General features: G+C 41.2%; 1 protein-coding gene across 1 annotated transcript; it reads right to left on the reverse strand.

The window, feature by feature from the left end:
• Positions 1-773: 773 nt before the first annotated feature.
• On the reverse strand, positions 774-14,839 carry LOC311041935 (H-2 class II histocompatibility antigen, E-S beta chain-like). Its single transcript, XM_084052417.1, has 9 exons — positions 14,658-14,839; positions 13,447-13,530; positions 12,936-13,190; positions 11,024-11,293; positions 9,779-9,995; positions 8,843-8,910; positions 3,024-3,137; positions 2,551-2,607; positions 774-882 (listed from the first exon to the last, which is right to left on the reverse strand). Exons 2-8 carry the CDS (start codon positions 13,511-13,513, stop codon positions 2,570-2,572), a joined length of 1,029 nt encoding a protein of 342 aa, XP_083908543.1. The 5' UTR covers positions 13,514-13,530; positions 14,658-14,839; the 3' UTR covers positions 774-882; positions 2,551-2,569.
• Positions 14,840-16,046: the final 1,207 nt, after the last annotated feature.

The following is a 16,046-nucleotide window of genomic DNA, read 5'->3' on the forward strand; positions in this document are numbered from 1 at the left end:
CCGCCCCCCCACTGTGAGAGAGAGACGGTGGGAGACATTGTGTAATGTCTGTTACTGAGATAGTGTATTGCAGTGTGTCCTTGCAGTTCTGACAGCGTCCTCATCCATTTGTTGTGAGCTGTGTATTGCCTCTCGTGTGTGTGTGTGTGTGTGTGTGTGTGTGTGTGTGTGTGCGCGTGTGTGTGTGTGTGTGTGTGTGTGTGTGTGTGTGTGTGTGTGTGTGTGTGTGTGTGTGTGTGTGTGTGTGTGTGTGTGTGTGTAGGTTGAATCGGTGGAGACTCTTACATTCTAACCCTAACCCTAAACCCTAACCCTAACCCTAACCTGGGTGGAGGGTGATTATGCGGGTGAACTCAGTGGAGGAGGGCCATTAGGTGTAAGCAGTGGGGAGGGACCACTAGGTTGAATCAGTGGAAACTGTCACATCCTAGGCCTATACCTAACTCTCATCCTAACCCTATGGGGGTGATTATGCGGCTGTCTGAGGGGGGGAACTCAGGAGCGTCCACTCAGGAACTCAGGAGCAGACAATTCACAGCAGGGGTTCACTAATCTCTGGATTTCATAGAAAGGGGGGGCACATCAAAGCAGAGTGCCCAGCTGTCTTGTGTGCCCACTTGACTGTGTGCCCAGTTGTCTTGTGTGCCCAGTTGACAGTGTGCCCAGTTGAATGTGTGCCCAGCTGTCTTGTGTGCCCAGTTGACTGTGTGGCCAGTTGACCTGTGTGCCCAGACGGCTGTGTGCCCAGTTGTCCGGTGTGCCCAGTTGGTTTTTGTGCCCACCTGACCGGTTACCAGCTGAATGGACACACATGTATTTCCTCCTTTCTCCACTAGGGAGCAGCAATGACTCTCTGCTTCTCTGAAAACACACCCAGGTGTTCTGTGAAAAGACAAAAAAACAATAAGAATCAGAATGTATTAACTGTGTGAACATGTTAACAGAATAACCTTCTCTTATAATAGTACATAATCATTCCCAAATGATTATTAATGTGTCATTAATAACTTGTTAAATGTTTGTTAATGGTTAATGATTTAATTATTTAAAACTATGAAAGGATAATAGATAATGAACAAGTTATGAATAAACTACTTGAAAACCTAACCTCCCAGCACCCTCCCTGCAACTACAGTAACCATCAAAGTAGAAACAACTCAGTCAATTCAACATTTGACCAATACTTTGTCAATAGTGTATCTAAAGTATCATTCATAGTCGGACGTAAGGATACGTAACGAGCGCCGGCGCTCCTTGCGTTGTCGTTTTTTACTCCCCCTCCGTCACTAACGGCTGCAGTTTTTCCGTCCGTTCAGTCGACATTCACCGTCGACCCGACGTGTACGTTCAGTACGTTATCTGTAGTACCACTGGCGCCCGTTTGGCAGTATAAGGGGAAAAAAGTTTTCCTCTGCCCCTCTTTCTAAAAAAAAAGACCCACGTTGTTGGTGGAAGTACTTGAGTAAATGTACTTAAGTACTTAGACTCGTCGATCCACGGTCTGACGGTCTGTCACAAAATGAACACAGCCATTCCAATACTATAGCACAGTGCAGTAGGGGTCGAAACTCACCTTTTGTAGACAACCATTGTTTTTGTCTAGTTTGTGTCTTTTATTGCGTTGTTTTGGCTAGATGGAGATGCTACAATGCTAGTTCCATGTTGCGCTGTTGCCAGGTTTTGTGAGAGAAATAAGCAACCAGGTCTATGAAAACAAGCCCAAAATAATTAATCGACTAGGCCACACATGAAAATAGCAGATCAATATATATTTGAGAATCACTGGTTTAAATAATAATTGGCCCAAATAAGCAACTACACTTTAGAAACAAGCCCAAATAAAACCACAACCACCAATACAAAAATGCTTGTTTGTTTACAAGCAACTTTACAGAAAAATAAGGCCAAAGCCGCTTATAATACGCAGACATGGCAACATTATGGGTCTGGGACGCGTCTGGTACATACTCTTGCAACTGCCATCTAGTGGATGAATAGGTGTGTTACGCCTGTACACTTTAAAATGAATAAAATAGCCCCTAAATAACGCGAGCGACTATGCATGTGTCCGTAAAGAACGGACGGAATCCCTCACCTCCTGACGCACGTTTCAGACCCATCTAGGGACTTTGAACGGGCCTTTAGTAGGAAGGGCAGCTCAGTTGGTAGAACACTCTCCTTTGGACCACAAGGTTCTGTCTTTGATCCTGATAGTGATGGAATGATCAGTGTTTTAAATGAACTGAATCATTGGGTACAGATCATTGAAATGTTTATTTCGACCAAGAGGACCCCCCCCCCCATCTGATCACATTGTCTTCAGTGATACAACATCATTTGATTATTAAATGTGATTATTAGATTCATTATTATAATAAATTAAGCAGAAGACACATGATAATGTGAATTCACACGACCGGCATGGTTCACCAGGCTAGTTGTTTCACTTCTACACAAGCACGTTGTTTTGTGTATTTCTTTGTAGTTTTATACACTTTTATACATAAACAAAAATAAAAAAAGTTCAGTAAAAAGAAAGAGGAAGTGAACCTGGGTGTGTGGGAGGAGTCTAAAGATCATCATTGGTTGTCGGCACCAGAATACGACCTGATAGAAGAAGAAGAGACACAGTTAAAACACACAAACAAATGAATTTGATGTACTGTATTGTGTGTATTTCTCCATAAAATGCATAAATGTACACACAACATTCAGTCATCAGAACTAATGTGAACATTTGACTCATATTTAGGACTAAATGTAACACTGATGTATTAAAGCTAAATGTGACAACATAGAACACACTTTGACCTTTAACTAGGTTGTCTAAACTGGTCTAAACCGGTTAAGGTTCAAAACCAATACAAACCAGTTTAGGTTGTGGCTTTACTTGTATGTTTGTTTGTTTGTTTGCATTTCTCTGAGGGTTCCATATGTCATGTGATCCTCTGTTGATCTGACCTCATTTCTTCCACTGGTAGTAGATTAATTAATGAAACATGTTAATTAAACATGCTAATCACCTCGTTTCTTCCACTGGAAGTAGATGAATCCAGACAGGAACAAGACCAGACCCAGAACCAGACCTGATGCTCCCATGGCCACCTTGTTCTTCACTGACTCTGGTATGGAGAAATCTGACAATACAAATATTATATCTCATATCATATCATATCATATCATATTATTACAGTATATTAAAACGCCTTGTTCTTCACAGACTCTGACATGGAGTCATCTGACAATAAGCTACAACAACCAAACACAATAAACAAATATAGCTGCAAGCAGCAATGAGCGGTTTCGAGAATAATGGCAGACTGGCAGACTGTGACAGAGTGGCAGACTGGCAGACTGGCAGACTTTGACAGAGTGGCAGACTGGCAGACTGTGACAGAGTGGCAGACTGGCAGACTGGCAGACTGTGACAGACTGTGGCAGACTGGCAGACTGGCAGACAGACAGACTGTGGCAGACTGGCAGACTGGCAGACAGACAGACAGTGACAGAGTGGCAGACTGGCAGACTGTGACAGACTGGCAGACTGGCAGACTGTGACAGAGTGGCAGACAGACAAACAGACAGACTGTGACAGAGTGGCAGAGTGGCAGACTGGCAGACAGACAGACAGTGACAGAGTGGCAGACTGGCAGACAGACAGACTGTGGCAGACTGGCAGACTGGCAGACAGACAGACAGTGACAGAGTGGCAGACTGGCAGACAGACAGACAGTGACAGAGTGGCAGACTGGCAGACAGACAGACAGTGACAGAGTGGCAGACTGGCAGACAGACAGACTGTGACAGAGTGACAGAGTGGCAGACTGGCAGACTGGCAGACAGACAGACAGACAGACAGACAGTGACAGAGTGGCAGACTGGCAGACAGACAGACAGTGACAGAGTGGCAGACTGGCAGACAGACAGACAGTGACAGAGAGAGAGAGAGAGAGAGAGAGGGAGAGGGAGAGGGAGAGGGAGAGAGAGAGAGAAGGGGAGAGAGAGAGAGAGAGAGAGAGAGAGAGAGAGAGAGAGAGAGAGAGAGAGAGAGAGAGAGAGAGAGAGAGAGAGAGAGAGAGAGAGAGAAAAGAAAGAGAGAGAGAGAGAGAGAGAGAGGGAGAGAGAGAGAGAGAGAGGCAGTGAGAAAGAGAGGCAGTAAGAGAGAGAGCGAGAGAGAAGAAGTGAACATGCATTAATTAACAAAGTCATGATTTTTGTTCAGTAAATTATATTTGGACCGGTTAAATTGAGGTTTGAACCAGGGACCTATAGACTTGTGGGTAGACAGTGTAAAGGATAAGGATAATTCCAGGTCCGTTCATGAAAGTCCTTGCGGTCTTGTTTCCAATGAGGGCCTGTGAGCAATTAGGGGTTAAGAGTCTTGCTCAGGGACAAATTTCATTTCATCGACACATTTGCTGGCCTGGCCTGGAATCGTACCTGGGGCAACCAGGGCCTCTGGCTCCCTAGGTGGGCTCACTAACCACTCAGCTATGGCCACAGTACAGACTGAGCCATTGGATAGACAGAATTGGATTTCATATGTGGTAAGTTATCATACAGCATGGGTTGCTTATTATATACATACAAGCTCATAACGCGTCACATTGTAGATCGGCTGTATGTGGTTACTGTAGGTGTTGTATTAATAATTACATCTGCAAAGTAACAAGTAACTAAAGCTGTCATCTGCTGTAATTGCAGTAGAGTAGAGTAGTAAAGTAAAAGTACTTGTACTGTGCATGTGGCAGGTGTGATTGGTGATGAGTGAGAGGGGTGGATCCAATCCATGGGAATAGGGGGAATTCCAAATGATGATCACCTCAACGCATTGTTGGGGACAGGGATCGAACCAGCGACCTATGGATTCACAGGCTGCCTCTCTTCTCATTGAGCTAGAGATATGGCCTCCCTGATGGTGTCTGTTGACACTCTCACACTCTACTGGTGGAGCTATTGAATCGACAGCATCAGATAGTGAGAAAGGAGAATCCAACAACACAAAACAAAAGGGCAAATGAATTACGTCATACATTGAAAATAACTACTTTCAAGTATGCATTTCTCGTTATCTTTAACAATTGCACATGCATTGATACAGTCATGTTGTGTGCAATGCAATTGAGTTGAGGTCTGCATGAGGTGAGATTTGAACCAGCGACCCTGTGGTATCAAGGCAGATGATTAAGCCATTGGGCCAACAGACCCGAACTGATGAAAAAGGAGTTCACACACATGACACACTTTCACGCAAATTGCTCAGAAATGCTGGATTTAAATGTTTTTCAAACTGCTCAAAATTGCAGACAATCTAAGGGCGGAGCTTACTGGTCAAAGTGATAGATATGTTCCTCATTGATACAGTCATGTTGTGTGCAATGCAATTATAATGAAGTCTACCTGAGGTGGGATTCGAACCAGCAACCCTGTGGTTTCAAGGCAGATGATTAAGCTATCAAGCTATTGAACCTACACACCTGAACTAGTGAAAAGGGAGTTCAAACACATGACACACTTTCACGCAAATTGCTCAGAAATCCTGGATTTAAATGTTTTTCAAACTGCTCAAAATTGCAGACAATCTAAGGGCAGAGCTTACTGGTCAAAGTGATACATGTGTTCCTCATGAGTCAAGGCACATGTGTAAGCAGGTTTAACGGCTGTCGGCCAAACGAGGCATGACTTTTGCCTGTTTAAAGTTTGCATTTTCAAAAAATTGCTATAGCGCCCCCCTTTGACCAATTGGAGTAAGATTGGTTTCAGTGATACTTGGAATGACCTTCTACAATATTGCAAAGTGTCAAACAAATGCGAGTCTGCATGTATGTTTTAGGGGCAGATGAATAATTGTCATAAAACTGCAATTTTCATTGGCTTATAAAAAGCTTAACGTTTTCACTTATGGAAAATCTGCTTGCTCACGTCTGTCGGCATTGGTCATTCATTGATACAGTCATGTTGTGTGCAATGCAATTGAGTTGAGGTCTGCATGAGGTGAGATTTGAACCGGCGACCCTCTGGTATCAAGGCAGATGATTAAGCCATTGGGCCAACAGACCCGAACTGATGAAAAGGGAGTTCACACACATGACACACTTTCACGCAAATTGCTCAGAAATAGTGGATTTAAATGTTTTTCAAACTGCTCAAAATTGCAGACAATCTAAGGGCGGAGTTTACTGGTTAACAATTGCACATGTATTCATTGATACAGTCATGTTGTGTGCAATGCAATTATAATGAATTCTCCATGACGTGGGATTCGAACCAGGAACCCTGTGGTTTCAAGGCAGATGATTAAGCCATTGGGCCAACAGACCTGTACTAGTGAAAAGGGAGTTTACACACATGACACACTTTCACGCAAATTGCTCAGAAATCCTTGGTTTAAATGTTTTTCAAACTGCTCAATATATTTCGGAATGGAAACTAGTGGAAAATAGTCGATCTACAAGCTCACAACGCGTTGCTATCTAAAAAGGTGTGAGATTGTAGATCGTCTATTTTCACAAGAAAGTATGTCATACATAAAAAACAACTACTCTCAAAAGCATTTCGTGTTATTGTCTAAACATTGCACATGTCTGAATTAACAGGGTCATGTTTTGTACAATGCAATTTAAATGTGAACTGTAATAAGTGGGATTCGAACCAGGGACCTTTGGCACATGAGACTCACACATACTGGTGGAGCTATCCAATACACAGCCTTAGACAGTGAAAAGGGAGAATCCAACAAAACAAAACAAAAGCGCGAATGAAGTACGTCATACATTGAAAAGAACTACTTTCAAGTATTCATTTCTCGTCATCTTTAACAATTGCACATGTATTCATTGATATAGTCATGTTGTGTGCAATGCAATTATAATTAAGTCTACCTGAGGTGGGATTCGAACCGGCTACCCTATGGTTTCAAGGCAGATGATTAAGCGATCAAGCTATTGAACCAACACACCTGAACCTGTGAAAAAGGGCCTCAAACATGTATTTGACACAGTTTCATGCAAATTGCTCAGAAATCCTGGATTTAAATGTTTTTCAAACTGCTCAAAATTGCAGACAATCTAAGGGCAGAGCTTACTGGTCAAAGTGATACATGTGTTCCTCATGAGTCAAGGCACATGTGTAAGCAGGTTTAACGGCTGTCGGCCAAACGAGGCATGACTTTTGCCTGTTTAAAGTTTGCATTTTCAAAAAATTGCTATAGCGCCCCCCTTTGACCAATTGGAGTAAGATTGGTTTCAGTGATACTTGGAAGGACCCTCTACAATATTGCAAAGTGTCAAACAAATGTGAGTCTGCATGTATGTGTTAGGGGCAGATGAATAATTTTAAAAAAGCTGCAATTTTCATTGGCTTATAAAAGCTTAACGTTTTCACTTATGGAAAATCCGCTAAGTTACGTTTGTCGGCATTGGTCCAAAGTTCATGTGTATACAGTTTCGTACAGATTGCTCATAAATCCCAGGAGAAGTGATTTTTTTACTGCTTTTTACTGCTTTTCATAGAATTCTAAATGGTGGGAGATCTAAAGGTCAGAGGTCAAAAGTCAAACAGCGAAAGTTGTTAGGCTTGAGGAGACGCATGTGTGTATCGAAGTTTCATGGCTGTAGGTCGAACAGGGCATGAGCTGTACCTGTTCAAAGTTGGCATTTTCAATTGAGTGCTACAGCGCCACCCTTTGGCCAATGGTTGTGAGTTTCGGGTTTTCGCCGTTTGGCATAGCCCTCTACCATATTGCCGAATTTCATAAGAAGTGACCAGGCGGTTAGGCCAGAACTGGCAAAACCGGCGGAAGATCATGAATTCTTACAGATGTAATAGGGTTCGAAGCCTGATAGGCTCTCGAAACCTAATAAACAGACGACACAGTCATTGTGAGTCTGTTCAGTAATAATGAGTCCAACCCTATTGGTCCAGTCCTTGAGGAGTTTGTCACCTGATGTGACATGTCCTTCTTAGAGCTAAATACATCCAAAACAAAGGATATGATGATAGATTTTAGAAGACATGAATCAACCTTTTACTATGATTATAAACCAGGCTGTGGAATGTGCAGAAAGTATCTTGGGACAGAGTCATAGACTCAGAACTGTGAGGCAGTTTGTAAAAAAAGAACATCAGCGCTTGTTCTGTCTTATAAAACTGTCTTGTTTTCACATTGATGAAACCATGATGACTCTTTGATCTGCTTTTATCAAATCAATCTGGTCTTTTATCTGTTTTTATCAAATCAATCTGGTCTTATATCTGTTTTTATCAAATCAATCTGGTCTTTTATCAGCTTTTATCAAATCAATCTGGTCTTTTATCAGCTTTTATCAAATCAAGCTGGTCTTTTATCAGCTTTTAGCAAATCAATCTGGTCTTTAATCTGCTTTTATCAAATCAATAAACTCATGGCGCGACACCGAGTGCCGCGTTATGAGCTTGTAGATCTGCTATTTTTGAAAAATCTTGAACATTTGTGCAAATGTTTGAATATAATTTATATATTTTATTTTTTAAACAACATTTTTAACTCAAACATTTTCTACTGGAACAACATATATTGATGGGGATCAGTGGCCGAAAACATATCAATTTGGGGGTCCTTGACAAGAAAAAGTTTGAGCACCACTGATATATTTTTTCAGAAAAATTAAGACATATGTTGAGAGACATTTTACAGTTACAAATGTTTGCTTTAAAAATACATATATTCAAAGATTTTCACGAATGTTCACGATTTTTCAAAAATAGCAGATCTACAAGCTCATAGTGCGGCACTCGGTGCCACGCTATGAGCTTTTATATCTGCTATTTTGACAGTAGATTACACTAGATTACAGTAACTGACCCCAGTCCATCTTGATAGGCGCGGTCAGGCTGGGATGTTCCACCATGCATGTGATCTTCTCTCCTGATCTGTCACACACACACACACACACACACACACACACACACACACACACACACACACACACACACACACACACACACACACACACACACACACACACAGTACTAGTACCCATACACGCTGAAACGACATATTGATCCGTTGACCTTTGTTAATATTTTGTTTGACTTTGTTTATGTAGGAGCGTGAATGCCCCGCTGGGCTCTCCTCCGCTCTAGTGTTTATTGTGTATTCCACTATTCCCTCCCCATTGCAGAAACAATAGGAAGGCAAGACGCAGAAGAAACTTAATAACGAGATAAGCACGTTATAGCGTATTCCTGTGTGTGTATTCATATAAGTATAGCACGCTCTTGCGCGGGTCTCTTTCTGCGTTCGTCATGTGTGCACGACGACGAGCTTGCTGCGTGGTTTAGTCTGGAGTGGACTGGTGATAAACATGGTCAGGAGGAATCGTATGTGTGTGGGTGTGGGGGTGTGTGGGTGTGGGGGTGTGTGGGTGTGGGGGTGGGTGGGTGGGTGGGTGGGTGTGTGTGTGTGTGACGTAATATTAGCCTACCAATTAATGGGCCATTTTCAGCAAGAGAGTAACACTTGTTTTATTTTTAAAGAATATATGTATAGGTGACTATTAGGTGTGTATTTCTCTGTATAGGTGTCTGTTAGGTGTGTACCTGCGTGTGTACTCCAGGTAGGAGTGGTACTGGTAGTACCAGTAGAGGTGTCTATTAGGTGTGTATTTCTATGTATAGGTGTCTGTTAGGTGTGTACCTGGGTGTGTACTCCAGGTAGGAGTGGTACTGGTAGTACTAGTAGAGGTGTCTATTAGGTGTGTATTTCTATGTATAGGTGTCTGTTAGGTGTGTACTGTACCTGGGTGTGTACTCCAGGTAGGAGTGGTACTGGTAGTACCAGTCTCCATCAGACAGCTTGTCGGTAGAGGAGAGACCAGAGGTCAAAGGTTCTTGACCTATCCACCAGGTCACCAGGATCACTTTAGGATAGAAGTCGTAGCTGCTGCACCTCAGCATGTGAGTGTGTTCACCACGACGAGGGGGAGTCTCTGACTTCAGTCTCACTTTGGGCTCCACTGGATAAATAAGATTATTATTATTGTTACCATTATTATGACCCTTATTAATATATACCAGTCATTTGAACATGTCATTATCATTAATAAAATGAGATCCAAATGATCTAGAAAACTTTAACAGGCTTACAACCCCTCCCGCTCACTCAGATCAGCTAACACAGGGAAGCTGTCAGAATCTTCTCTAAAACACCCTGGACAACGCTCCACACGTCTTAAACTCTTCTCCCTTCTGGCTCCCAAACGGTGGAACAAACTGCCCATTGCAGTTAGAGCTGCAGACTCACTCCCAATCTACCACCATAATCTGCAGACTGTAGCAATAGACCTAGCCTTGAACTATAACTATATTTCTTTAGTTTTTGTCACATTCCTAAGCCAAAAATTTGATGACCGGCGGTCTCTCCGATATGCAGGGCCGGACTAATATAACCGTTGGGTTAGGGTGGGCAGCAGCCCACGGGCCTCCAACTGGGGGGGGGGAACTCCGATTTTTTTGGTGAAAAACAAAAGTTTTTTTTTTTTTTTATGATCAAATTGTTTTTTTCTAACCCTAAAACCGAAATAAAGAAACCAAAAACTGAAAAAAAAAACTAACCCAATCTGCCCAAAACCGCGATCATTTTTCGCGCGCGCATGTGTCCTGCGAATGGGGGCCTCGAAAATTGCTCTAGCCCATGGGCCTCAACTCCTATAAATCCGGCACTGCCGATAGGACACTCAAGTGTCCAACCAGAGATTACCAGAGAGAAATTATTGTCTCAGGAATGCGACAAAACTAAAAAATCTCCATGAATTCAAGGCTTCATGGGATGTAATTGATATAGAAGATATGTCATTTTTTGGGGTGAACTGCTCCTTTAAGTGTTTAGGAGGACCTGAAATGTTTGTCAGCAGATTAAGTAATGTTTTATAATCATTATCAGATCAATATTAACACCATTAATCATCTCTGAATAGAATCATGTGATTTCATGTTATAGTTTATGAGGTGATGAGTGTTGAGTGCTGCTCTGAGATCAGCTCACCTCTCTTGTTCAGAACAGAGGAGTAGACGATCTCAATGTTGGGTTTGCAGTGTGCCTCTCGTCGTGATCTCCAATAAGACAGTTGTCCAGGATCCTTATTCATGTGCTCTGCGTTCTTCACCCCATACTCAGTGTATCCAACCCACTGATCTACTCTACTGTCCCACCTTAGGAACTCATCACCGAAATTCATTGACTGTATGTACTGTATGTCCTTCAGCTCACTGGAGTTAAACACACAGCGTTGAGCCACATAGAACACATATCCATCTGGAAACAGACAATTAAAAAAGTCATTAAAGTTCAGTTTTATTATCATCTGTATAATATCAACACTAGGCTAACTGCCCCCTATCGGCCCAATATGTCACTACATAAAGTCTAAAATAGGTTCAGGATGTGAAATCTGGCATTAAAATGTTTTGAATGTATATTGAATATCTTAAATACAATGAGATTGAGCTACCAGTTAAGTTTTGTTTCTCTATGTGTCCAGTTGTCTGTCTGTCTGTCTGTCTGTCTGTCTGTCTGTCTGTCTGTCTGTCTGTCTGTCTGTCTGCCTGCCTGCCTGTCTGTCTGTCTGTCTGTCTGTCTGTCTGTCTGTCTGTCTGCCTGCCTGCCTGCCTGCCTGTCTGTCTGTCTGTCTGTCTGTCTGTCTGTCTGTCTGTCTGTCAGACCCCATGTATTTCCAGGATAACCCCTTTCTTATAACTACTATATATAGGCTATTTGAAAATAGCAGATCTACAAGCTCATAGTGCGGCACCGAGTGCCGCGCTACGAGCTTGTAGATCTGCTATGTTCAAACATTTTAGTACTTTTGGTACTTTAAGTACATTTTGATGCAAATACTTTTGTACTTTTACTCAAGTCATTCTTGAATTCAGGACTTTTACTTGTAACAGAGTACTTCTAGATTGCAGCATTGATTATTTTACTTAATAAAACATTTGAGTACTTTTCCCATCAGTGACTCTAGTCAGCAAACAAGGTAAATAGTCACATATAGAAAGTAGAGAGAACAATGAAGAGCCTCAAAGAAACTATAGGATACCAGGTCAATCAATATTACAATGTTGGGGGGTCTCCAGTTCAAATAGGATTATTTTGGGGGCCCCATCCAGTTGAAATAGGATTAACCCCCCCCCCCCCCCCCCCCCCCCCACAGATTCAAACCAACCCCCCAAGGTGATAGGCCACGCCCACCCTACACTCTACAAGCTCATGAGCTTTTTTTGTATTGATCAATAAATTAAACAACCATAAAGTAACACACTCTACCATCCTTCAGAGGTGGAAAAAGTACTCAAATGTTTTACTTAAAAGCATCAAAAATTGCAATATAGAGAAATACTCTGTTACAATTAAACGTCCGGAATTCAAAATGTACTTGAGTAAAAGTACAAAAGTATTTGCATCTAAATGTACTTAAAGTACAAAAAGTAAAAATACTCATTATACAAAATGTCCCATTTCAAGTTTTGAAATGTATACAAATCTTTTGAAAATAGCAGATCTACAAGCTCACAATGCATCAAATCATGATTAGTGACGCATTGTGAGCTTGTAGATCGGCTATTTTCAAAAGGCCTATAGGGCTGAAGTGGTTACTGTATGATTTGTAATAATAATCAAAATCTACAAAGTAACTAGTAACTAAAGTTTTCAAATAATTGTGTGGAGTAAAAGTACAATACTAAAAGTACAATACAAGTACATACTAATGCATAGATGTGTTAAATAAAATAAAAATAAAGCACATTGATCACATATTCATGTTTACTAGAAATACATATTATTTAGAAAATATTTCACCATAAATGCTTAATATACATGTTTAAACATTTTCATTAATGTTAAATATAATCAACCGTTTTAGTTAATAACTATTGTGTTCATAGTATTCATGTACCTTTCACTGGTGGTTTCTTCAAGGCAGTGCGAATGTTGTCCAGGCTGTGTTTGCAGATCGCCTGATTATTCATAGCTGCTTCATAAGCTCCTGTGAAGGTGATTGGATCTACAAACGGAGGCTGAGGAAACACCATCTTCCCTTTGTTGAAGTCTGCGTAGAACAACACTTCACCGTCCAGTGCCCACATCCACTCTTTATATGGGTCTTTAACTGTGTCTGAACAGCCAACGACATTAATGTTCTCATGGAACACTGGAAAAACAAAAACGAAGATGACATTAAATTCAACAACAAACTTCTTCACAGTGACAATAACACATAATCATCATGTTAAACAATCATGTGTGTGTGTGTGTGTGCGTGCGTGCGTGCGTGCGTGCGTGCGTGCGAGCGTGCGTGCGTGCGTGCCTCATATGTTTGTATTGTGCATTGTTCATATTTGTTTTTATATAATAACAGTAGATATAAATATATATATTATATAATAACATAAATATAATGTACTTACTTCCTGGAATCGCTTTGACATGAAGTACAGAGGAGAGGATGAGGAGGGTGGCTGTAATCTTCATCATCACTGATCAAGACTGAACTGAATTCAATTGATGAGAATAAACAGATCAGAATAAACAGATGAGAATAAACAGACAAGAATAAACAGATGTGTGTGTGTGTGTGTGTGTGTGTGTGTGTGTGTGTGTGTGTGTGTGTGTGTGTGTGTGTGTGTGTGTGTGTGTGTGTGTGTGTGTGTGTGTTCAGCGTCACTGGTAAAATGCTGTTCAGGTTCATTAAACATCAATCCAAGCCTCATTACATCTCAATGCTACCCTTAGTTCTGACACTGTGGGAGCTGGGGGCGTGCGTGCACGCACCGTCAGCGGCGGTCTTTAACGCCTTAAAGTTTAAAAACAATAGCCTCTCAAGGTTCGCGCCGTCAGTGGCGAGCCGTTCTCAATAGCGTCTACCTGGCTGCTTTGCATAACATTAGGCTACTCGAGAAAAGACACAGAGTTGAATTGAATGTGTTCCTCTCACAATGACAAACAACATCTCTGCACTGCAAGGTGTGAAGGGGATCGCTTAGCAGAGGACCCAGTTCTCTGAGACAAGACAAAGACAAGTTGTCTGATTATTTTAAGTAGGCCTACTTATGTGTGGGTGAGTCTATGTAAAGGGCTTTTATATAAAATTAAAAGGAAAATAAAAGAATTAATTTGAAACAAAAATAAAAACAACAAATTAACAATGCAACAATACAACAAAATAATAATACATATGATTACATTAATAATCACATGTTGAATACAGTATTTCAACTAGCACTGAGCTGAGTGGCTATGTGCGCGCACGTGCGCGCGCGTGACGTCATAAAATACAGTACCCTTAGTTCAAAAATCCACAGCTCACCACTGCTGGTCATGTGATCAAAGTGTATGTGTGTGTGTGTGTGTGTGTGTGTGTGTGTGTGTGTGTGTGTGTGTGTGTGTGTGTGTGTGTGTGTGTGTGTGTGTGTGTGTGTGTGTGTGTGTGTGTGTGTGTGTGTGTGTGTGTGTGTGTGTGTGTGTGTGTGTGTGTGTCTCTGAGTGAGTGAGTGAGTGAGTGAGTGAGAGAGAGTGTGTATCATTTGTTTGTATTGTGCATCGCTCATATTTGATTTTATATGATAACAGTAGATATAAATGTATATATTATATAATAACATAAATATAATTTTCTTACTTCCTGGGATCACTTTGACATGAAGTACAGAGGAGAGGATGAGGAGGGTGGCTGTAATCTTTATCATCACTGATCAAAACTGAACTGAATTTAATAGATGGGAATAAACAGATGAGAATAAACAGATGAGAATAAACAGATCAGAGTAAACAGATCAGAGTAAACAGATGTTTACTGAAAGAGAAGTTCTAGAGTCTGAAAGAGAATGAAGGAGGACTCGTTCTTTACTTCAGAAGAATCAGCCAATCAGATTAAAGATATGATGTTACATCATCTGTTTCTGGAAAGAGGACAGTCTGGATTATTGCACATATCATGAACAGTATAGCTGCTGCTGATGCACCTTATGTCTCCTCAGGTATATACTGTACCTTATGCACCTTGTGTCTAACCTCACGTACATACTGTAAGTAAATATCTTTGTTTAATTCATATTTTATTCTCTCCTTGCCCCTCCCCCATCTTCTTTTCTTTCTCTTTCTGAAAATAACTAAAACGATGGAGCTGCACTAAAAATAATTTCACCCACTTCTTTACACCTTTAACCTGTGATGTGACAATAAAGATGATTCTGATTCTGTTGAAGAGAAACACAAGAAAGAAAATAAGAAAGAAAGAAAGAAAGAAAGCAGGATAACTTGAATCAGAAAGTAAAATATCTGGTCACTTCAGAAGAGAAAACCCAAATAAAATGCTGGAGCACTCCACTGGTCTACTCTGCACATATGTATTATTATGCAGGGTGACAAGGGGGTGTGGTCTCTGAAGACCATATTCACACGGCGGCCATTTTGCTATTAAGTTAATGAAATGCCACTTCGCTGCCACCCTGTTTATTCAAAGCAAAATATAAAAATGGCCACCATGTGAATATGGTCTATTATTTCCAATTCCATAGTGTAAAATAATACCAGTCAGAGTTCCATAGCTTTTGTCTCCCCCCTCCCCTCCTCCGAGGGTGTGTGTGTGTGTGTGTGTGTGTGTGTGTGTGTGTGTGTGTGTGTGTGTGTGTGTGTGTGTGTGTGTGTGTGTGTGTGTGTGTGTGTGTGTGTGTGTGTGTGTGTGTGTGTGTGTGTGGTTGGTTGAAGCTTCTCACTGGAAACTCCCCAAACTTGTATTTCACTTCCAGATTCCCTCAACAGCCAATCAGGATTATTACTTCATTAAACATCAGCAGTTACTAGAAAGAGAGACATGTTGATGTGAACAACCTGACAGACTGACTGTACATTGATTTATTCATTTATGTATTGTTTTATTTGACTCGCTTTGACAATGTAAACATATCATGACAATAAGGACACTTTGTATCTAATCTATTCCATTTCACAGTGAAATGAGCACCAACAAGGGTTAAATAAAGCTTAGTTTAGGACTAATCAGGGACTT

Source organism: Gymnoscopelus microlampas (assembly GCF_963454915.1).
Source record: "Gymnoscopelus microlampas genome assembly, chromosome: 3".
Lineage (NCBI taxonomy): Eukaryota > Metazoa > Chordata > Actinopteri > Myctophiformes > Myctophidae > Gymnoscopelus > Gymnoscopelus microlampas.

What these genes read in the sequence shown, in the direction of transcription:
- LOC311041935 (XM_084052417.1), bottom strand. Translation starts at nt 13,513, where the DNA reads ATGATGAAGATTACAGCCACCCTCCTCATCCTCTCCTCTGTACTTCAT. An exon ending in CTCTGTTCTGAACAAGAGAG is followed by an intron (nt 9,996 to 11,023) that starts GTGAGCTGATCT and finishes TTATTTATCCAG; the next exon opens with TGGAGCCCAAAGTGAGACTG. An exon ending in TACCTGGAGTACACACCCAG is followed by an intron (nt 8,911 to 9,778) that starts GTACAGTACACA and finishes TGTGTGTGACAG; the next exon opens with ATCAGGAGAGAAGATCACAT.